Here is a 23,171-nt window from a genome sequence, read left to right on the forward strand (position 1 = left end):
GTAAGTGCCCTCTATGCCTACTTTCTGGAGAGTTTTTATCATAAATGGGTGTTGAATTTTGTCAAAAGCTTTTTCTGCATCTATTGAGATGAACATATGGTTTTTATCATTCAATTTATTAATATGATGTATCACATTGATTGATTTGCATATACTGAAGAATGATTGCATTCCTGGGATAAACCCCTCTTGATCATGGTGTATGGTCCTTTTTAATGTGCTGCCGGATTCTGTTTGTTAGTATTTTGTTGAGGATTTTTGCATCTATGTTCATCCGTGATATTGGCCTGTAGTTTTCTTTTTTTGGAGGGGACATCTTTGTGTGGTTTTGGTATCAGGGTGATGGTGGCCTGGTAGAACAAGTTGGGAGTGTTCCTCCCTCTGCTATATTTTGGAAGAGCTTGAGAAGGAAATATGTTAGCTCTTCTCTAAATTTTGATAGAATTCACCTGTGAATCCATCTGGTCCTGGGCTTTTGTTTGTTGGAAGATTCTTAGTCACAGTTTCAATTTCAGTGCTTGTGACTGGTCTGTTTATACTTTCTACTTCTTCTTGGTTCACTCTCGGAAGGTTGTGGTTTTCTAAGAATTTGTCCATTTCTTCCATGTTGTCCATTTTATTGGCATATAGTTGCTTGTAGTAATCTCTCATGATCCTTTGTATTTCTTCAGTGTTAGTTATTTCTTCTTTTTCATTTCTGATTCTGTTGATTTGAGTCTTCTCCCTTTTTTTCTTGATGAGTTTGGCTAATGGTTTATCAATTTTGTTTATCTTCTCAAAGAACCAGCTTTTACTTTTATTGATCTTTGCTACCATTTCCTTCATTTCTTTTTCATTTATTTCCGATCTGATCTTTATGATTTCTTTCCTTCTGCTAACTTTGCGGTTTTTTTGGCTCTTCTTTCTCTCATTGCTTTAGGTGTAAGGTTAGGTTGTTTATCTGACTTTTTGTTATTTCTTGAGGTAGGACTGTATTGCTATAAACTTGCCTCTTAGAACTGCTTTTGTTACATCCCATAGGTTTTGGGTTGTTGTGTTTTCATTATCATTTGTTTCTAGGTATTTTCTGACTTCCTCTTTGATTTCTTCAGTGATCTCTTGGTTATTTAGTAGCATATTGTTTAGCTTCCATGTGTTTGTATTTTTTTACAGTTTTTTCCCTGTAATTGATATCTAGTCTCGGAGCATTGTGGTCAGAAAAGATACTTAATACGATTTCAATTTTCTTAAATTTACCAAGGCTTGATTTGTGACCCAAGATATGATCTATCCTGGAGGATGTTCCATGAGCACTTGAGAAGAAAGTGTATTCTGTTGTTTTTGGATGGAATGTCCTATAAATATCAATTAAGTCCATCCTGCTTAATGTATCATTTAAAGTTTGTGTTTCCTTATTTATTTTCATTTTGGATGATCTGTCCATTGGTGAAAATGGGGTGTTAAAGTCCCCTACTATGATTGTGTTACTGTCTATTTCCCCTTTTATGGCTGTTAGCATTTGCCTTATGTATTAAAGTGTTCCTATGTTGGGTGCATAAATATTTACAATTGTTATATCTTCTTCATGGATTGATCCCTTGATCATTATGTAGTGTCCTTCTTTGTCTCTTATAATAGTCTTCATTTTAAAGTCTATTTTGCCTGATATGAGAATTGCTACTCCAGCTTTCTTTTGATTTCCATTTGAATGGAATAGCTTCTTCCATTCCCCACTTTCAATCTATATGTGACCCTAGGTCTGAAGTGGGCCCCTTGTAGACAGCATATATATGGGTCTTGTTTTTGTATCCATTCAGCCAGTCTGTGTCTTTTGTTTGGAGCATTTAGTCCATTTACAATTAAGGTAATTATCGATATGTATGTTCCTATTCCCATTTTCTTAATTGTTTTGGGTTTGTTATTGTAGGTCTTTTCCTTCTTTTGTGTTTCCTGTCTAGAGAAGTTCCTTTAGCATTTGTTGTAAAGCTGGTTTGTTGGTGCTGAATTCTCTTAACTTAATGCTTGTCTGTAAAGGTTTTAATTTCTCTGTCAAATCTGAATGAGATCCTTGCTGGGTAGAGTAATGTTGGTTGTAGGTTTTTCCCTTTCATCACTTTAAATATGTCCTGCCACTCCCTTCTGGCTTCCAGAGTTTCTGCTGAACGATCAGCTGTTAACCTTATAGGGATTCCCTTGTATGTTGTTTGCTGCTTTTAATATTTTTCCTTTGCAGTTATTTTTTGATAGTTTGATTAATATGTGTCTTGGCGTGTTTCTCCTTGGATTTATCCTGTATGGGATTCTCTGCGCTTCCTGGACTTGATTTACTATTTCCTTTCCCATGTTAGGGAAGTTTTCAACTATAATCTCTTCAAATATTTCCTCAGACCCTTTCTTTTTCACTTATTTTTCTGGGACCCCTATAATTCCAATGTTGGTGCGTTTAATGTTGTCCCAGAGGTCTCTTTTCATTCTTTTTTCTTTATTGTGGTCTGCGGCAGTTATTTCCAGTATTTTATCTTCCAGGTCACTTACCTGTTGTTCTGCCTCAGTTATTCTGCTATTGATTCCTTCTAGAGAATTTTTAATTTCATTTATTGTGCTGTTCATCATTGTTTGTTTGCTCTTTAGTTCTTCTAGGTCCTTGTTAAACGTTTCTTGTATTTTCTCCATTCTATTTCCAAGATTTTGGATCATCTCTACTATCATCATTCTGAATTCTTTTTCAGGCAGACTGCCTATTTCCTCTTCATTTGTTTGGTATGGTGGGTTTTTACCTTGCTCCTTCATCTGCTGCAAATTTCTCTGTCTTCTGATTTTGTTTAACTTACTGCGTTCGCGGTCTCCTTTCCACAGGCTGCAGGTTTGTAGTTCCCATTGTTCTTGGTGTCTGCCCCCGGTGGGTGAGGTTAGTTCACTGGCTTCTTTAGGCTTCCTGGTGGAGGGGACTGGCGCCTGTGCTCTTGTGGGTGGGGCTGGATCTTGTCTCTCTGTTGGGCAGGGCCGCGTCTGGTGGTGTGTTTTGCGGTTTCTGTGAACATATTATGATTTTAGGCAGCCTCTCTGCTAATGGGTGGGGTTTTGTTCCTCTCTTGCTAGTTGTCTGGTATGGGTCATCCAGCACTGGAGCTTGCTGGCCGTTGGGTGGAGCTGGGTCTTAGTGTTGAGACAGAGATCTCTGGGAGAGCTCTTGCCGATTTACATTATGTGGTGCCGGGAGGTCTCTGGTGGTCCAATGTCCTGGACTCGGCTCTCCCACCTTGGAGGCTCAAGCCTGACACCCGGCCAGAGCACGAAGACCCTTGTAAAATGAACAATGCTCACGGTCTTTTCCGTCCACAATCCAGAGGGATTCATCCAGCCAAGTGTGCTGCTCTGTATCTTTCAGCTCACTGATTCCAATCCAGTGTTCATGCACACTGCATGCACTCCAGGGAGAGTCTCTGCACGTCTGAAGTAAGGTCCCGGAGCAACACCCTACCGTGTGCAGCAGACAGCGGGCAGGACATGGCAGCAGTCCTCTCTAGAATTTTCTACAAGATGATTATGTTGTCTGCAAAGAGAGAAACTTTTATTTCTTCTTTTTCAATCTGTATGTTTTAAAATTTCTCTTTATTATCTTATTGCACTTGCTGTGACCTCTAATGCAATGCTGAATCGAAGCACTCATTGTGGATATCTTTGCTTTGTTCCCCATCTTAGGAGGTAAGCATTGATAGTATTTCACCATTAAGTATGATTTAGTTGTAGGTTTTTTATAGAGGTCTTTTATTAGGCTCAACAAGTTTCCTTCTATTACTAGTTTGATGTGAGTTTTCATCTTAATGGCTAATGAATTTTCATCAAATGATTTTTCTACATACATTGAGATGACTTTATGATTTTTTCCCTTTATTCTGTTAATGTGAAAAACTACACTGACTAATTTTCAAGTGTAAGACTAATCTTGAATTCTTGGAATAAACACCACTTGGTCATGATGTTAAGGATCCATGTGTCTGTGTTCTTGAGTGATATTGATTTATAGTTCTCTTTTGGGAATTAATATATTTCCTGGTTTTGGTATCAGAATTATGCTGGCCACATTTTATTAAGTGAATTGAAAAATGTTCCTTCTCCTTTATTATCTGAGAGAGAGTATTATTCTTTCCTTAAATGTTTGGTTAGATTTACCCATAAAGCCATCCGAACCCGTATTTTTTTGTGGGAATGTTTTAAATTACAAATTCATTTTCTAAAAATAGATATAAGCCTACTCAGATTTTCTATTTCTTTTAGTATCAGTTTTAGTAATGCGTCTTTAAAAGAATATTCCCACTTAATCTAAGTTGTCAAATTTATTAGTATACAATTCTTCATAATATTCCCTTATTTTCCTTTTTCCTTACATTCATTCTTGATATTGACAATGTGTGTGTGTTCTTTTTTTCTTGATTAGTCTAGGTTTATCACTTACTAAATATTTTCAAAATCCAAACTTGGTTTCAGTGATTTTTCTCCATTGCCCATTTTCCATTTCATTGACTTATTCTCTTGATTATTTCTTTCTGCATACTTTAGATGCCTCTAATGCATCTCACAAATTTTAGTATGCTTTATTTTCATTACCAGTTAAAATTAGTAAAAATATCAGTTAAAATATTTGCTAATATTCCCTGTTAGTTCTCTTTTACTTATAGGTTATTTAGAAGTATGTTGCTTTATTTTCAAGTACTTGGGGATTTTTCAATTATATTTTTGTTACTAATTTCCATCTAATTCCATTTAGCCACAGAATATACTTTGTATGATTTCAGTCTTTTTAACTTTGCTGAGATTAATACAGCCTAATATACCATATACCTTGGTGAATATTCAATGCATACTTGAATATAGTGTTATTCTGCAATTGTTAGATTAAACATCCTAGAAATGTCAAATAAGTCAGGTTGATTGATAGCATTTTTCCAGTTTACTGATTTTCTGTCAATTTCTGAGAGGGGAGTGCTGAAATCGTCATCTATAATTGTGTATTTATCTTTCTCTCTTCAGTTCTGTTAGTTTTTGCTTCATGCATTTTCAAGCACTGTTACTAGCTATGTACACATGTAGGATGTTATATCTTCTACATGTTTGACCCCCCTTATCATTATGAAATATGCCTCTTTACATAATATTCCTTGTCCTGCATTCTACTTTGACTGATATTAATAGAGCCATTCTAGCTTTTTCATAATTTGTGTTTGCAAGTAAGACTTTTCTATTAAAATTTTTTTAACCTACCTGTGTCCTTAAATTTAATGTGCACTCCTTATAAACAGAATATAGTTGTCTCACTTTTTATTCAATCTAACAATTTCTGTCTTTCTGTTGGAGTGTTTAGTCCATTTCCATTTAATGTAATTATTCTGATGTGTTTGAGTTTAAGGCTACCAATTTATTTGTTTTCAATCTGTCCCATCTGCTCTTTGTTTAGTTCTCCTCTATTTTGGATTGAATATATTTTTAGTGCCCCATTAATTTCCTCAATTTGTTGATTAGCAATTTGTTGATTAGCTGTATTTGTCGATTAGTTGTTCTTTTACTTTTTTCTATGGTTGTCCTAGAGTTTGCAATATGAATCTTTAACTTCTAACAATTTAACCCTGAATAAATATTAGAATATCTTCTGGATAAGAACCTCATAAAAGTATACTACCATCTCTGTGTTATTATTGTCACATATTTTACTTCTACATTGTTATTTTTGCTTTCAACAATCAAATACTTTGAAAGAATTTATGATATGAATAAAGAACCTTTAAGATTTACTTATTAATTTACCATTACTTGTCCTCTTCATTCTCTCATTTAGATCCAAATTTCTATCTGGCACATTTTTTTCAGCCTGAATAACTTCCTTTAATATTGTTGTAGTCCAGGTTTGCTGGTAACGAATTCTCTCAATTTTTTAGTCTGAAAATGTTCTTATTTTGCTCCAGTTTTTGAAGAATATTTTCACTAGATAAAGAATTCTAAGTTGACAGGTTTAAACATTTTTTTCCCCCAGCACTATTTCATTGTCTTCCTACTTTCATTGCTTCTGATGGAAAGCTGGTGATATATTTTATCATTGTTCTCTTGTGTATAATTGATTTTTTCTCTTCTTGCTGCTTGTTAAGATTTTATCATTGATTTTTAGCAATTTAATTATGACATACCATGGTGTGATCTTTGTGGTTTCTTTGTGTTTTTGTTTTCATTTTTTTTTTTTAGTTATGATATACCATGGTGTGATTTTGGTGTGGCTTTTGTGTGTTTCTCAGCTCATAGTTTGTTGCGCTTACTGGATCTATGGGTATATTTTTCAAAATTTGAAAAATTTCAACCATGATTTCTATAAAGTTTCTCCTGCTCAATCTCTTTTTGCTCTCCTTATAGTACTACAATTACACATATATTAGACTGACAGATACTGTTTCACAGGCCATTCAGACTATGTTCATTTTTTCCCCCCAGGCTTTTCCCCTCTCTCTGTGCTTCAGTTTGAAGAGTTTCTATATTCTTGACTTCAATTTTACTGATATTCCCCAGTGTTTAACTTAGTGTTACGTCTATCCAGTGAAACTTTCATTTCAACATTGTATTTTTCCAAATTTCTTTTCATAGTTTCCTTTTTCCATTGGGGTTTCTTAATTTGCTCCCTCATTATGTTCAAAATTTCCTTTAAATCCTCTAATATATTTATAATAGTTATTTTAAGGCCCTTGAATTTTCATTCTGTGATTTTTCTCCTGGTTATGGATCATGTTTACCCAGTTCGCCTATCTAGTATCCGTTTTTAAAAAATTGTATGCTGGATGTTATGGCTACTATGTTTTTGGGCTTTTGGATTTTGTTGTTTTTCTTAAAAGAGTCCCAAACATGTTCCAGGTGGAAGTTAATTTGCAGATCATCTTGATCTTTTGCTGTGAGTTTTTATATTTGTTAGGTCAGGTCTAAGGTGACCTTTTCTCCAGGACTAGATAAGCTCCATTTCTAAGTAATATTGTCTTTCTGGAGTTTCTCCTGTATGTGTTCAGTGATACCTCTTCACTCTGGCCAGAACTTGAATATCTCCTAGCCCTGTGTGTCACAGCTGCTTAGTAGGTGTTCTTTCCCCAGGGGCTGGTCTGTGATTACTTCATGGGGTCCTACTGTAAGCATGCACAAAGGTTCAAGAAGACCCTGATGCATATTTCTGAAGCTCCTCTCAGATACACTAACCTACAAATTCTGGCTACCTCAGTCTCAGTCATCCTTAACTCTGATCTCTGTCTCTATTCAGCAAGATGCCATGTTCTGTCTGGGCCCCCATCTCTGCACTGCAGTCCAGAATGGGCCTTCAGAAAGCTTGGGAATATAGGACTCATCTCATTTGTTTCTCTCTTTTAAAAGTATGTTGCCTGCTATCCAAATGGTTGAAAAGTCTTACTTCAAATATTTTTTCCAGTTTTATATTTGTTTACAGTAGGAAGGACAGTTTGATACCAGATATTCTGTCATGGTCAGAAACAGCAATCTAAGCAGTCATTTAATCTCCTGCAGGATATTTCCCTTGTTGGTAGCACATCTACTTTGCCAATTTCCAGCCCTAGATTAATTCAGTGCCATTTTCTCCCTTTTTTTCACTGATTTAAATCCTGAAGTATCTTTTTTTTTTTTGAAGTATCTTTTATATCTGTTCTCCTCTTCTACTTCTTTGTTGCTACACTAGTATGACTCACCTGGACTTTGCACAGCCTTTTAATTGGTCTCTCTGCCTCTAGCTCTTTTTATTCTGACATTGTACTCATTTTCTAGAATACAGATAATATTGTGAAACTTCTCCACGTTAAAATTTAAAAAGAAATCTCTAATGGACTAAAAATTTAAATTTCTTATCATGGCTTTCAAGGCCCTTCATGGTTTCATCTACTCTTCTTTTCCAGCATTGTGATTCTGTACATTCCCATTATACAACCCAGGTAAGGAATCAAACGTGACATGAACTTCCATGCTTTTATTTGTGTGTATTCACAATTTAGCACAAATATCTCCACTTATAACAAGCTCCAACTTGGCTAGAAAAGTCTGATATTTTCCTTTAGCAGCATTTGTTTCCTAAGACTAGTTTGGTGTTAACCACTGCCCATCATCATTAACTTGTTTATATGTTTGCCTCCTTTGCCTATTATAATCTCATGGATGAATACTGTGCACCATTCACCTTTGGATTCACATCTTTTGGCACAGACCCTGGCCTACAGCAGGGGCTCAAAAGGTATTTGTTATTTGAAATAAACTGCAAGTTCAGACATTTATTATGATAACATATTCACAAATTAATAAACATGGATTCAGGTCAAGAGAAAATGGTAAAATGATAACAATATCAACTAACACTAACTAAGCACTTACTATAAGCTTGGCACTACTCTAAGTAATAACTCATTTAATAGTAACAACTCCTCTATGAAGGAGGTTCTATAATTCTCAAGACCTAACCAATGAGGAAACTGAAGCACACAGAGATAACTGACTTGCCCAAGGGCCCACAGACAGGAAGTGACAGCTAGGTTTCAAACCCCTACAATCTAGCTCTCAAGGCCACATTTTACCTCTAACACTACTCTGCCTGTTCAAGTGATTTGAAAATAGGGTGACCTAAAGCTGGGTAATCATTCATTTTCCAGAACAAATATTTTTATGTAGTTGTCCCTATTTCACATAACCATTCAGGGTCAGCAGAGAAAAGCATGAAACTGCTCCTTTTCCCAAATCTCTTCAACACCCACATTAGACAGGTGAGTAGAGAGAGTGAAAAACAAGTATTATTAAATGATATGCACATGAAAACATGTACAAACCCTCAAATAAGTACCACAGACACTACAGTGGATTCTAGGTTAGAATGACTTCATTGAGAGACATTCTCTAATTATGTCTTAAATATACATCTAAAAAAATCTGCCTCCTCCATTCTCTGTTCATTCAATGGCACTTAAGAAATTAAATACTGTTAAGAACCAAAAATTTCCAAATCATTGGCTCTATGGGAAAAATGATCTTTGAGGGGAAACTTTAAAAACACTATGCCACACTTTCAGTTTGTAATAAAATCTATAACATATTCCATCAGAGTTGTGGTTCAAGAAAGTACAACTCCTAAAGAGTAATTCTATCTATCTAAATGACAAACACTGGGTATTTAAGTGGAAAAGGTTACTAAAAGAATTTGGCATTGTAATTTATCATACTACTTTGTTATATCTCCAATGAAAGATTCATTCTCAGCAATATCTCATACCTGAACTTCCTATTCAAATGGAATTAAATTCACTGGACATTAATACATACTCTGGTGGCAAGACATTGATGTTCATCTGATACCATCACCAACTAACTGAAATTATATTAAAGAAGTAGTAAGATTGATTTCAGTGAGTCTTGACTAAGTGGCTACCCCCACTGTTTAATATGATGGCTATTAAGTTTTAAAACTGTTCTTGTCATTGAAAACCTAAATTAAAAGTATAAATTTTTATAATTTATATGTTAAAATGAATCCATCATAATTAAGAATAACATGAAAAATAAAATTTTTTATTTGTAAGGTTGAACATTCTATGGTAACTAGAACAGTAAGTGGCCTCTAAATAAATATTCATGTTGGTGTGGCTATAAAAATATTAACTTTATTTGCTGCCTCTGGTTATGTGAAGGCTTTAGCTAAAGAACCAAGGCAAAGTGAATCATCTGGCAATTATCCTCTAAATCAGGGGTTGCAAACTATATGCCTAGAGGGCCATGGCAGGTCACTTAAATGAGTGAAGCAGGAAGGGTCTGACTGCACCCACATCCTTATGAGTGGAGAGGACTGAACTTCACAGGAGAGCTTAAAGCTCCATTAAAAGTGTGCAGTTGCCACTCTGTTCTAGCTGACTGCTTGCTGTGCAAGAAAGCAGACTCAGTGTTAACTTCTGATTTTTTTAAAAAAGCGGTCAGAAATTTTATGTGAAATCTCCTGATTTACAAATGTTAGCTGAAGTGCTTTTAAAATACTGTATTTTGAGGTTTATCACCAAAATATCTATGGCTTTTAAAAAGTAGAACGAAGTGAAGAGTGCTTTGGCAAAAAGCAGAGAACTGAGGCCAACATCACACCAACACCAGGGAGGACCCCAGGCATGGCATTTTAAATGGGTGGAGGGCTCTCTGTCACTTTGCTGCTCTCTCTAGAAATTTCCCTTAAACAAGACTCAGCTTTAATTCAATAAGGGCTCATTTGGAATAGACTATGTTAGCAATGGAAAGGAAAGACCCTCCCTCTGATGCTGTAGCATCTCCTGGATTGGGAGGAAAGTGAGGGGAAATGAGAGCAAGTATTAGAACCGAGTTTCTTAATATTTGCTTGAGTACTCCTGGACATTTATGGAATAGGCAGGCACATTTAGAAAGCTTATACAATTTGTCCATGATAAACTCATTCTTTTATCTCCCAAGTCAGGAGGCACATTAAGACTTGTCAATTTGTTCAACAAACATTTATTGAGCACTTACTATTTGCCATGTACATAGGGACTAGGGATAAAAACCAAATGAGTTATGCTTACAGCCTAAAAGGGGAGACAGGTAAGTAAACAGATGATTAAAGTGCAGGGTGAAGAAGTGTTATAAGAATTATGAATTTGTGAATGGTAATGATGCGCTGTACCGAAAATGTCTAATCAATCAGCAGAGGGGAAATCATGGAGGGTGTCCTGGAAGAAGTAGCACCTAAAGAGCAAATAGGAGATATAATCCTTATTTAAAGCTTGGTCCATGCCAGGCATTGTTCTAAAAGCCTTATGTTTATTAACTCATGTAAATTCCCACAACAACCTTAGTAGTATGCATACCTCATATTATCTGCATTTTATAAATGAGGAAAATGAACACAGGAACTTGCACAGGGTCACATAACTAGTAAGTGTCAGAACTCAGATGCCATGCTCTTAACTCCTATGTATTATTTACATGTTTATATTTCACAAAATATAGAATAATTAGGACATACTATAAGTAGTTATGATTTGATGATTTCATTGGGATGGGAACACTATAGAAACAAATATCTTGTCTTTGCTTAGGACTGCCTTGAATTACGTGAGCAATTTTTCTAGATTCAAGACAAGTTCTAGATATTTTGTTTTTCAAAATTTAGCATGAGCTGAAGTCACCTAAGATATAGACACCAGTTTGATTTTTTCACATTAAGATTTTTTTTAAAAACAACTACATGTAATTTTCATGCCTGCATCTCCTTTCTTTTATATTTTCTATTGAGCTGTCTCACTGGGGATGAGAAGATGAGGTAGATAGATGAGCTAAGACACACTGCCCCACAGGGCCTATTACGGCTATTTTCTTTTTAGTTTAAATAGTACATTTCTTATGTCATTAGACACCTGGCACTGCTAGCACATATTCCTCTTAAAGACTCATTTATTAAATATGAAAGATTGTTCAATGAAGTTTACTTCCTATCCCAGCAAGATATTTGTGTGGTTTACTTTTAACAGACAATATTTTTTTTTCAAATATTGTATTCCCACAAATGCCACTGGATGAAGGGTACACTGTGTGTGTGTGTGTGTGTGTGTGTGTGTGTGTGTGTGTGTGTGAAGATTATAGCCATGTACAGAATGGTCAGTTCAGATTTTAATATGATATCCAGAAACTTCAGAGTTAGTTAACTGACAAGGGTGACTGAACTCACAAAAGCAAGGTAATGACAAACCTGATTTATTAACCACACACAGAATAGTGTATTAGTCTCATATATGGTTTAACTCTTGGAAACCACCTAACAATGAACTCTAAACAATCTTAGATGAATAAGGAAATCATACCTAAATATAAGAGGATGAATATAATTTCATTTGTAAGGCACTAATGCACTTCCTTAACGTCTTAAATGATTTAACTTTCATAACTGAAGTATTTGCATTTAATCTTTGTGCATTTATGAGTGTTTAGTACATAATGAATTAAAATAATTCTACTGCAAACAGAAACCATCAATTTATTCCAAAATCCAGCACCTATCTGTTACTGGGCTCAATCTCCAGGTTTTCCAGACGTAAAACCTCAAAGTTATCTTTGATTCCTCCCCTCTATTTATATCTACTTGAACATGAAGCCCAGTGGATCAGCCTACTGAAAGCAATGGTCAGGATGCTTTCATGTCTCCATCTTCCATTCGCACGGCCCACTGTCCTGACTCCTTCCTCACACACCAAAACTTGTCAATGAAGTTACTAATGGCCTCCTGATTGCCACATCCCAAATACTTTCACATCTTGACATTTTCTCTTACCAAAACTTCCTTGGTTTCCACCACACTTTACTTTGCTTCATGATTCACATCACTTTCTCATTGTTGCCCTGTCTCCTTCGTGGATTCTTCTTCCTTTGCCCATCCTTTTTCTTGGGTAGGCCCTTGCATTTCCTCCTCTAGCCTCTTTTGTTGTTGTTGTTGCCATTCTTACTCTCTCTGCAGGCAGGCAATTTCATCATTCTCATGACTTTAAGTGCCACCTGTATGCTGAAGAAGCCCAAATATCCAGCTCATACCTCTCTCTAGGACTCTAACATATATGTACCCCCCAAATTCTCAATCTGAATGTCTCAGACTATTTTATCAACATTTCCATCTTCCCTTTCTAAACTTGCTCTTTCTCCTGGATTTCTATGTATTGATTCTGTCACCAGTCATCCAAAGTAGAAAGTCAACTGAGAGTCATCCTTGACTTTTCCTTCTTCTTCATTTCTGACATCTAATTAATCTTCAGTTAAAATTTTTAGTTATTTTTCAACTCTGTTTCCTCATCTCCACTCTGATTTCTATTTTCCAACTTTAGGACTCATCTCTCTTACACCTATATCATTCATCTACTCATCCATCCACTTACATAATTACTGAGTGCCTAGGAGGAGCCAGGTACTGCTCTAGGCACTGGGGATACGAGAGTGACAAAATGACACAAAACCCCTCTTACCTTCTTGTGAAAATTGCACTGACTTTCTAACTGGTCCTGCTGGCCTCCAGTCTCATCTTTCCCACCCATCCTCCAAAGCGATGTTCTATCTAAAATGCAAATCTGACCATGCCCCCCTGCTGCAAGCCCTTCAAAAGCTCCCTATCACCTATGAGATAAAAGTCCAGGCTCCCTGGCTACAAATATAAGGCCTACCAGGAGGTTGCCCTGTTTTCTTCTCCAGCCTTACTACTTCCCTACTATTCTGGTCTCTCTTCAGCAACACTGGATTATTGGACGTGCCTACACATCTCATGCAGCTACTCTTAATGCTACTCTTTCTGTTCTAGGAATACCACCCCCACTTGAACTGGTTAGTGCCTTCTCTCTTCTTCTAATCTTTCAAGGCCCAGCTCAGGCAACCCCTTCTTCAGAAGCCCTTCTCTGATCACTCCCCTGGAGCGCCACAGTTCACTGTGGGTCTTGCTCTTACAGCATGTACCACATGATATGGAAAAGGTCTGTTTAAATATGTCTTAGCTCATTGGACCATAACCTTCTGATGTTACCTTACATCCATTCCTCTACTGCTACTGCCCTAGTCCTCATTAACCCTAATCTGGAGTACTGCAAATGTTCTCTCCATCTCCATTTTCCAGCCCCTCTAAGCCATTCCAAATGTCACTACCAGATTAATCTTCCCAAAGCATAGAACTGACTGTATGTTCCTCTCCAAACCAAAAGCTTTAATGGCTTCCTTTTCTCTGCTAAAGTGGCTACCAAAGAGTGGAATATGCACCATTTGTGAAATGGTTTTAGATGGTACATGGGCATGGCATTAAATGACTACAGATCACAGAGTAAAAATTTCCCTCCATCAGTTTTCTTTCAATCCTAATTATGCCCAAGAAAAAGCCTGAACATGTATCTAACTCTTGATAAACTATTGTTAATAAAGAGCAGGCCTCAGGACAGAACCCTAAACAGGAAACAGTACTTAGCTAGACTTTAAAATACTGTTTTGTTTTCAGTATCTTTATTGTTATGGTTAATTTTTATTTCCAGAAAGTTATACTGGTTTTCCATTTATAAGTGTGATATAAAGTTTTTAAAAAAAAATAAATTTATTTAAGTCAAAAAAGGCTGAGTTGGTTTAAAGGAGAGTATTATGTACATACTGGAACAGGTAGTACACAAACATGGTAAAGTCATGAGAGTAGTATTGAAATGACTAACATTTGAGAAACACTAGTCAGTCGTATCAGGCCCAAACTTACTAGTCTGTAACCTACTGCTTACCTACTTATATATTATGCTGCTTTAGGTCGCAGAGGTTACACAAATCTCCCAACCTATATCAAGCTCTTGGATTATAGAACTGAGGTTTCCTTAAGGCTATTTTAAAAAATCTGGCAACAATGATGAAACATTCTCTGTTCTCCAAATATGTGCTACTTTCCAGCCTCTATGCTTCTACTCATGCTGTTCCTTCTGCTTGGAATGCTCGGTTTTTCATTTCTACCTGTTGAAATTCTACAGTCCTTCAAAGTCCATGCCAAGTGCAATCTCCTTCATGAAGCCTTTCCTTCTCCTGCAGTCAGATGGATTTCTTTCCCTTTCACTGTACCAATAGCACTTACTCTCTCTACTGTGCTGCCAATCACAGTATTCTAGATATTCAAACAATTATATTCTCCCACCTAGTAGATCTTAAGCTCTTTCACTGGAAGGAAAAGAAGAGTATAAATATCTATTCATTTTTAATACCACCATGGAACTTAACAGAATGTCTCATACACAGAGTAGGCCCAGAATTAATATTTGCTGAAATAAATTTAATATTTTAAGCAATATTCATGACACTTACGATTTTGCGTTTGATCATGAAGAGTGGGATTTTTGCATGAAGAGGGGTTGAGGACAGTTCCTTATGGACTGTTGATAAATACAATCTTCTTTTTATGTTCCTTAAATCAGTAATTCTGAAAAAAGAGAGAGGAGAGAAGAGAAGATTCCCATCAATATAATAACCATACTTCTTTGGATAATCATCAAAATAATATAATTTATTATATAGGCCCTTTCCAACAGGGAGATCAAACACAGAATTTAAAAATTGCCTTTTTCTTTGAAGAAGTAATATAATTTCTTCCTTAAGTTCAAAGTGTTCACAAGCCTGAGTGTATAAATTCACTTAATATGCTAATTTATTTCAGTACTCTACCCTATATTTCCAGTCTTCCAGCCTATGAAAAAATTCAATTTGTATGAACTGAGAAAATGCTAGCCTTTAATAACCATGCTTGTTCCAGCTCCTTAAGCTTGTGTTATCTTGGGACATACTGTCACCTACTAAATAGGAAAACATTATGGGTTTCTTTCTCTAAAAATGCACCTGTCATTTTATATACGCTCTTAGTCTGCTTATAGACAGACACAAAACGCTGACTGTCGGTTTCACTTTCCAAGCACATATCTTCGAACCAGAATTATAATACACAAGTTTATTGCTCACTACTCAGGTCAACCCGCAGTGATTCCAAGGACACTGAATTTGAACATCTTTAATAGATTTAGACCACAGCCATGATCACAAAGATTAGGTTTGCTTCAAATTGATAGAGGCTCATTTTTATGTTCTGCTTCCTTTAGGTCTCAGAGGTAACACAAAAGGCTTAAAATCTCCAAACCTGTCTCAGGCTGCTATATTGAAGAATTGATGCTTCCTTAAAAACTGTCTTTTTATTGGAGAATAGTGATATTTCCCCCATTTTTTAGCAACTCTGTCTAGGTGTACTAATTGCTAATATTCTACAATTAGTAATTCCTCAAGAAGACATTTCATTCAAATATCCTGCTACGAATATTTACAGTGTAATTAACTATAGTGTAAATCAACACAGTCTTCTCCAGAGCTCTTCCTTGCCTATTTGCACTTTTCTAATCTCATTATTTCTTTCCTCTAAAATACTAATACATATTTTTTTCTGTAGAAAAACTATCATTGAACAATGTTAAGAGTAAGTGCAGCAAAAATTAGATGACATGATTTCAAATATGCCCCAGACCTAAAAATTCTACCCTGCCTGCACTAAACAATATCATAAAAAAAAAAAAAAAAAAAAAGGTTCTGATGAACCTAGGAGCAGGACAGGAATAAAGACGCAGACGTAGAGAATGGACTTGAAGACATGGGGAGGGGGAAGGGTAAGCTAGGATGAAGTGAGAGAGTAGCATTGACATATATACACTACCAAATGTAAAATAGATAGCTAGTGGGAAGCAGTCGCATAGCACAGGGAGACCAGCTCAGGGAGACCAGCTCGGTGCTTTGTGACCACCTAGAGGGGTGGCATAGGGAGGGTGGGAGGGAGGCTTAAGAGGGAGGAGATATGGGGATATACGTATACATATAGCTGATTCACTTTGCTATACAGCAGCAACTAACACAACATTGTAAAGCAGTTATACTCCAATAAAGATGCTGAAAAAAAAAAAAGCAATAAAGCCTTTCAATCCATGGTCAGATGTAAGGTTTAAAGTGCAAAAGTGTTAACACTACTGAAGTTTTACACTTACATGTATAAGTAAATATAGAATATTTGCCCTAAGGTAGTGTCTTCAAAGTGGGATGAGCACATGGGAGAGGAGGAAAATATTAGAACCACCTTTCATACCATCCTTTTAAAATGTTGTATTTGTGTATGTTTCATTACATATACAGTACAGCAACATATTTATATATATTTGAAATAAATAAATGTACCCATGTGGTTAGTGTGCTCAAACATTTTACCAATAGGATTCAGGATCAAATATGTCTGGAAGGTATTGTCATAAGGGATGCTATTAAGTCGCTTCTATAAGAAGTTCTGATTAGGAAATAAAAGGAAAGACTATATAGCGATTCTGGAAAGTAAAAGAGAACAAAAAATTCCCTTGCATCAAACAAAATGTTTGATCGCAACAACCAAAAACTTACGTGAGACACAGTTTTGTTAAGGTTTGCTGTGTTTGGAGGGATAAGACTATGTCATTTTCATTTGAATTGGTAAGGACCGAACTCCAAACAGAGGAACATCTGAGTATAGTCCCATTTTATCAACACATGGAACAACAGGAACATTCATTCATTCATTCCTTCATTCACTCACATATTCAACAAATACTCCCTGAGCCAAGCAACACCCTGGGAATATATCGGGGAATACAACAGTGAAAAGGTCAAGGTCTCCACCCTCCAAGAGCTTTTATTCTAGTGGAAAAGGCAGGTGAATAAAGTATAAGGAGACAAAATAAATGCACGTTATCCTAAATGCAATGAAGGAAACAAAAAAGAGATTGAACTAGAAAATAACAAGAAATGAACTACTTCAGACAGTAAAGCCAGCAGGGCTAGGAATTAATAGGTAAGGGAGGGACATGAGGTAGAAAGGAGAGGTAAGAGCCAAATCACGCAGGGCCTTTATACTAAGGTAAGGGGTTTATAAATTTATTGTGCACAATAGGAAGCTTTAAGAGGGTCAACATTCTACCATGCATGATGAATGGATATCATAAAAATAAACAGATGTGGTCTCTTTTATTTTTTGGGGTAAGATATGAGTAACTGAAATGTACAGATTTTAGTGTTCAATCCCATGTATTTTGGTAAATGTGTATACCCATGTAATCACCACTCCAAATAAAACATAAAACATTTCCATTACCCTAGAAAAGTTCCCTCCTGGTCCCTTTTAGTCAGTTCTCACTCCTGATTTTATCACCATAGATGAATTTTGTCTGTTTGTGAACTTCTTATAAATGGACTGATGTAGAATATACTCTTTTGTGACTGGCTTCTTTCACTCAACATGAAGTGTTTGAGAGTCATCCACGTTGTAGTATGAGTCAATAGTTCTTTTTTTAAATTGCTGAGTCTTGTATGGCAATACAACAATTTATTTATTCATTCTCCTGTTGATGAACATTTGTTTCCAGTATTGGTTTTTTATGAATAAAGCCTGTGTGACTATCTATGCTTGAAGAGTCTTCTTGTGGACGTGTCTCTTCATTCTCTTGAAAAACAGGAATGGGATTTCTGGGTCATTGGGGAAGATATATGTATAACTTTATAGAAACAGTTCTCCAAAGTGATTGCAGTGGTTTCACATCCTCACCAAGTTTTGGTGCTATCAGACTTTAATGTTAGCCAATTCTAGTGGGTATGAAATAGATACCACTGTGATTTTATTTGCATTTCTCTTATGAATAATGACATTGAATGCTTTTATATGTGTTTACTGGTATGTCTTGCAAAATATCTGTTAAGTCTTTTACTCAGTTCTTATTGGTTGTTTCCTTACTATAATTCTAAGAGTTCTTTACATATTTTAGATACACATCCTTTGTCAGATATATCTATATCTATATCTATAGCTATATATCTATAGTGAGTATTTTCTTGCCTGTTATCTTAATGGTATATTTTAAAAACTTTTTATTTGGAAATAATCTCTAAGCTAGAGGAAAGTATCAAGAATAGCAAACAGAAGACTCTTATATGCTTTATCTAGGTTAGCTTATTGCTTAATGATGACTTTTAATTAGCAGAAGTTTTTAATTTTCATGATGTCCAGTTGATCATTATTTATAGTAGTGCTTTCTTAAAAAATCTTAAGTCTTAAAAAATCCTCACCTAGTCCAAAGTTGCAAAAGTACTTTCCTTTGTTTCCTTCCAGATCTTTATAGCTTTAGTTTTTACATTTACATCTACGATGCATCCCACATCAAGTACTTTATATTGTGTGAGGTACTGGGTGTGGTTCCTTTCTTTCTGTATGTTTATCCAGTTGTCCCAGCACCATTTATTAAAGACTCTCCTTTAGTCACTGAAATGCCTTGGTACTCTGTTGAAACTCAATTGACTATAAATGTGTGTGGTGTGTGTGTGTGTGTGTGTGTGCATGTGTTTGTCTATTTCTGGACTCTCTATTGATCCATTTGTTTCATTTATCCATTCTTGCACCAATGTTATACTGCTTTGATTACTGTAGATTCACAGTAAGTCTTAAAACTAGGTAAAGAAACTCTTCAACTTGGTTTTGTTCATGGCTTTTTTGGCCCTTGCTTTTCCATATAAATTTTAGGATCCACTTACCATTCTCTGTTAAAAAAAAAGCTGTTGAGAGTTTAACTTGGATTGTGTTGAATCCATAGATCAATTTAAGGAGAACTATATTGAGTCTTTCAGTCTACTTACATGATATATCTCTCCATTTATTTAGGCCTTGTTTAATTTGTTTCACAATGTTTCATAGTTTTCATTTTAGAAGTCTTGTATATGTTTTGTTAAATTTATTTCTAAGTATTTTATTTTTTGACATGACAAAATAAATTTTAAAATTTCATTTACCAGTTGAATGCTACTAGTATATAGAAATGCCATTGATTTTTGGTACATAGACCTTGTTTCCTGTGACCTTACTTAATTCACTCGTGAGTTCTAGTAACTGTTTAATAGATTCCTGAGAATTTTCTACATATACAATCATGTCTTCAGTAAATAAAGACTTTTACTTTTGCTTTTTTCAATTCTTATACCTTTTATTTATTTTTTCTTACATTACTTCCCTGGTTAGGACCTCCAGCATATACTAAACAGAAGTGATGAGAGTAGAAAATCTTGCCTTGTTCCTGATCATAGGGGGAAAGTGTTCACTATGTTTCTATTAAATATGATATTAGATGTAGGTTTCTTTTTTCAGAGGAAGTTCTCTTCTATTTCTAGCTTTTTGAGAATTTTTTTTTAATCATGAAAAGGTGTAGAATTCTGTCAAATGCTTTTTCTGCATTGATTGAGATGATCCTATTGTTTTTCTCCTTTATTCTTTCCATATTTTGAATTATATCAATTGATTTTCAAATGTGAAACCAACCTTGTATTCTTGGTATATATTTCAATTGTGCTAGCATTTTTGTTGAGGATTTTTATACCTATGTTCATGAGGGACGCTGGTGTATACTTTTCTTATAATATCTATGTCAGGTTTTGATAACAGAATTTAATCCCATAAAGTGATTTGGGAATTGTTTACTCCTCTATTGTCTAAAAATTTGTTTAAAATGCTGCTAAATATTCTTTACATATTAATAGAATTAATTTAAGTCTGAAGTTTTCTCCTTGGTAAGATTATGGTTTACACATTCAATTTAATAGATTTACATACAGGGCTATTCACATTTCTAATTTTTCTTGTTTCAGTTTTGATAAGCTGTGATTTTCATTTAAGGCTGCTGAGCTTATTGCCATAAATTCCCTTTATGTAGGATCAGTAGGATCTGTAGTGGTATCCCTTCTCTCATTCCTGACTCTGGTAATCTGTGACTTCTCTTTTTTTAAATTTATCAGTCCTGCTGTGGTTTACCAAGTTCATCCTTTTAAAGAAACAATTTTTGGCTTTGAAAAACTTGTCTATTCTTTGTTTTCAATTTTACTGATTCCTGATTTTATTTTTATTATTTCTTTCCTTCTACTTATTTTGGGTTTAATTTGTTCTTTTTTTCCCACTAGCTTCCTAGGATGGGAAGTTTGATCATTAATTTTAAACCTTCCTCTTTTCTCACACAAGCATTTACAACTACAAGCTTTCCTCTAAGCATTATGTTAGCTGCATCCCACAAATTCTGATTATGTTGCATTTTAACTTTTATTCAGTTTGAAATATTTTCTAATTTCCCATATGATTTTTCTTTGAATCTTGGATTACTTAGAAGTGTGCTATTCAATTTCCAAACAGTACCGTTTTTTCCTATATATTGCACTGCTATTGATTTTTAATTTAATTCCATTTTGGTCAGAAAACATACTTGGTAAAGTTTGCTTTTTATTAAGAAAAAAGTAATAAGACATTGTATGACCCAGCATATGACTGGTGAATGGTTTACATGCACTTGAATTTCTTTGATGCTAACATTTTAAAACTTTAAGCCATTAAAAACTACTTTCCCTTAAGTCTAATCAATACTGATCTATCATCTACTGCTCTTTAGGACATTTCTTCATATTTCTGGGCAATTATGGCACCTGAATCACAATTTTCCTCTTCTGTCATCATTCTGGGTGACTTCAAAGAGAACAAGTTTTAATCTAAACCTAAACCTCTTCCACAATGACAACCAATACTTCTATTCCATTTTAGCGACTTAGATGAACAGTCCTACTCTGTAGCCAATCATCACCAGAAACTATTCAACTTTGAGGTCTTCTATTCAAATTTTCCTCCTGATTCATTAGTTCATTCAACTAACATTCAGTCAGTGCCTTAGTGGCACAGTACAAGGTACTAGAGACATGGAAGTAGCTAAGACATGGAAATCATATTCTAGTGTGGGTGTAGGGGAAAATAACTATTCTTAAGTAGCTGTTTTTAGCACATTCCATAGACATTCTCTTATTAAATCTCACATCAATCCTTCACTGCAGGTAGTATGTTCACCCTCCATTTTGTAGATGACAAAACTAGACTCTAGAAACCAAGACAGCTTCTAGTCCATAGATACACAGCTAGTAAGTAGCAGAGACAGGTATTAGAACTTGTCTCTATAGAATCCATTGTCATTTCTGTGATAAAACTGTATGTCCACTACTATACCAGGCTGAAGCTCTTTCATTCATTTATGCTGAGTGACTACTATTTGTCAGACATGTGCTGACAGTGACAAGAGTGCGTGGTTTCTGCCCTTGCAGAACCACAGCCAAATATTTGCAATAGAATACTTGTTTATCAGATAAAAACCATGAATCCCCCTTTTTCACTCTTTTAGAACCGTTTTCTGTTCCATTCTGGATTCCAGTTCTGAATCTGATCTTCCAATAGGTAACAAACGTGTGCCTTCCAACCACTATACCATGTAAAGCCTCCTGAAAGGGTGATTTCAAAGTTTGCAAGACTGGAGTGTAATCTGTTGGAATGTGGTAATTCAACTAAAGAAAAAAATCTACAAAGTATCAGAAGGTTGTCTGCTCAGCACATAATCAGAACAAGTGACTTACACTACAGTATCTGATACGTACAGTCCCCAAAGGTATTATTATCATTATTAAATATCTATTATTTATTGGGCATTTTCTATATGCCAACACTGTATTAAGCACGCTCTATGCATTATCTCACTTAATCTTCCCATAGACCCTACAAGATATCTACTACTATGATTTCTACTTAACAATGAGGAAACTAAAGCTTAGTACGGTTAAGTGACTTTCCTAAAGTCACATATCTATCAGAGTACAGATTTAAACTCAAATCTAATTGATCCCAACATCTACATTGTTAACCACATGCTTACTTTCTTCTGGGGCAGGCACTGCCTATTAACATATCTATAGTAGCATAATCTCTGCTCCTGGGGAAAAATATTTAATATCTGATGGCTAAGACTCTTATCCTTCACTGTGTTTGGAAGAAAAGAGCCCAAATTTGCCTCTGTGTGTGTGTGTGTGTGTGTGTGTGTGCGTGTGCACATCTTTTTTCCATTGACAAATTCTTCCTTTAGATTTGTTAAAAAGAACCCTCAGATCCAAGAACTATTATCTTACAATTAAAAGCTCGGAGGCTAATCTTACTTTACTCATTTCCGTGTTCTTGCAGGTCACTTCACTGTCTCACCATAGGCCTCATATACTTACAATCCTCTCAGCTATTAGTGAGGACCACCGAGAATGACTGATTGCTTCCTATCCTTAACATTTAGGCTTCATCAATCCAATTAGCTGCCACATCCTGTTAAAGTCACTTCCCTAATAGTTTCACATCTGTTTCTTCCTTTGGCTTCTACAGCTACAATGCTAGTTCAGGTCACTTGTTGCTTTAAATATTCTCCCTTACTAGTCTCTCTACCTCTAATCTTTTATCTCTCAGTCCATTCTTCATGTGGACCAGCCATGGGGACTGAACATCACACTTTGGCTCCATTTCCTTCTTTGTCATCCTATAGTCTAAGGAATAAAGTCCAAAATAGAGCTCCTTATCTTGTTATTCAAGGACCTCCAAAATCTGACCCTCAGCCATTACTTCAATATCTCCTTTCACCATGTTCCTCTTCATGTCAGACATCATATAATAAGAGTACAAGATGCAAACCAGGGGGATTTCAGAGATATCAGGAGAGAATATCAGAATTGGGGTGGGAGAAAGAGTGGAGTTGCAGAAT

General features: G+C 35.5%; 1 protein-coding gene across 10 annotated transcripts in view; it reads right to left on the minus strand.

Annotated features, from left to right (window-relative positions):
* The window catches only part of CFAP20DC (CFAP20 domain containing), a 291,020-nt gene that overhangs the window by 181,159 nt on the left and 86,690 nt on the right, over nt 1-23,171 (minus strand). For all 10 annotated transcript variants that reach the window (XM_059940068.1, XM_059940072.1, XM_059940067.1 and 7 more), the window contains exon 5: nt 14,845-14,959. In XM_059940068.1, the coding sequence (XP_059796051.1) occupies nt 14,845-14,959 (115 nt within the window). The remainder of the gene's footprint in view (nt 1-14,844; nt 14,960-23,171) is intronic.

Source organism: Balaenoptera ricei, chromosome 11 (assembly GCF_028023285.1).
Source record: "Balaenoptera ricei isolate mBalRic1 chromosome 11, mBalRic1.hap2, whole genome shotgun sequence".
NCBI lineage: Eukaryota > Metazoa > Chordata > Mammalia > Artiodactyla > Balaenopteridae > Balaenoptera > Balaenoptera ricei.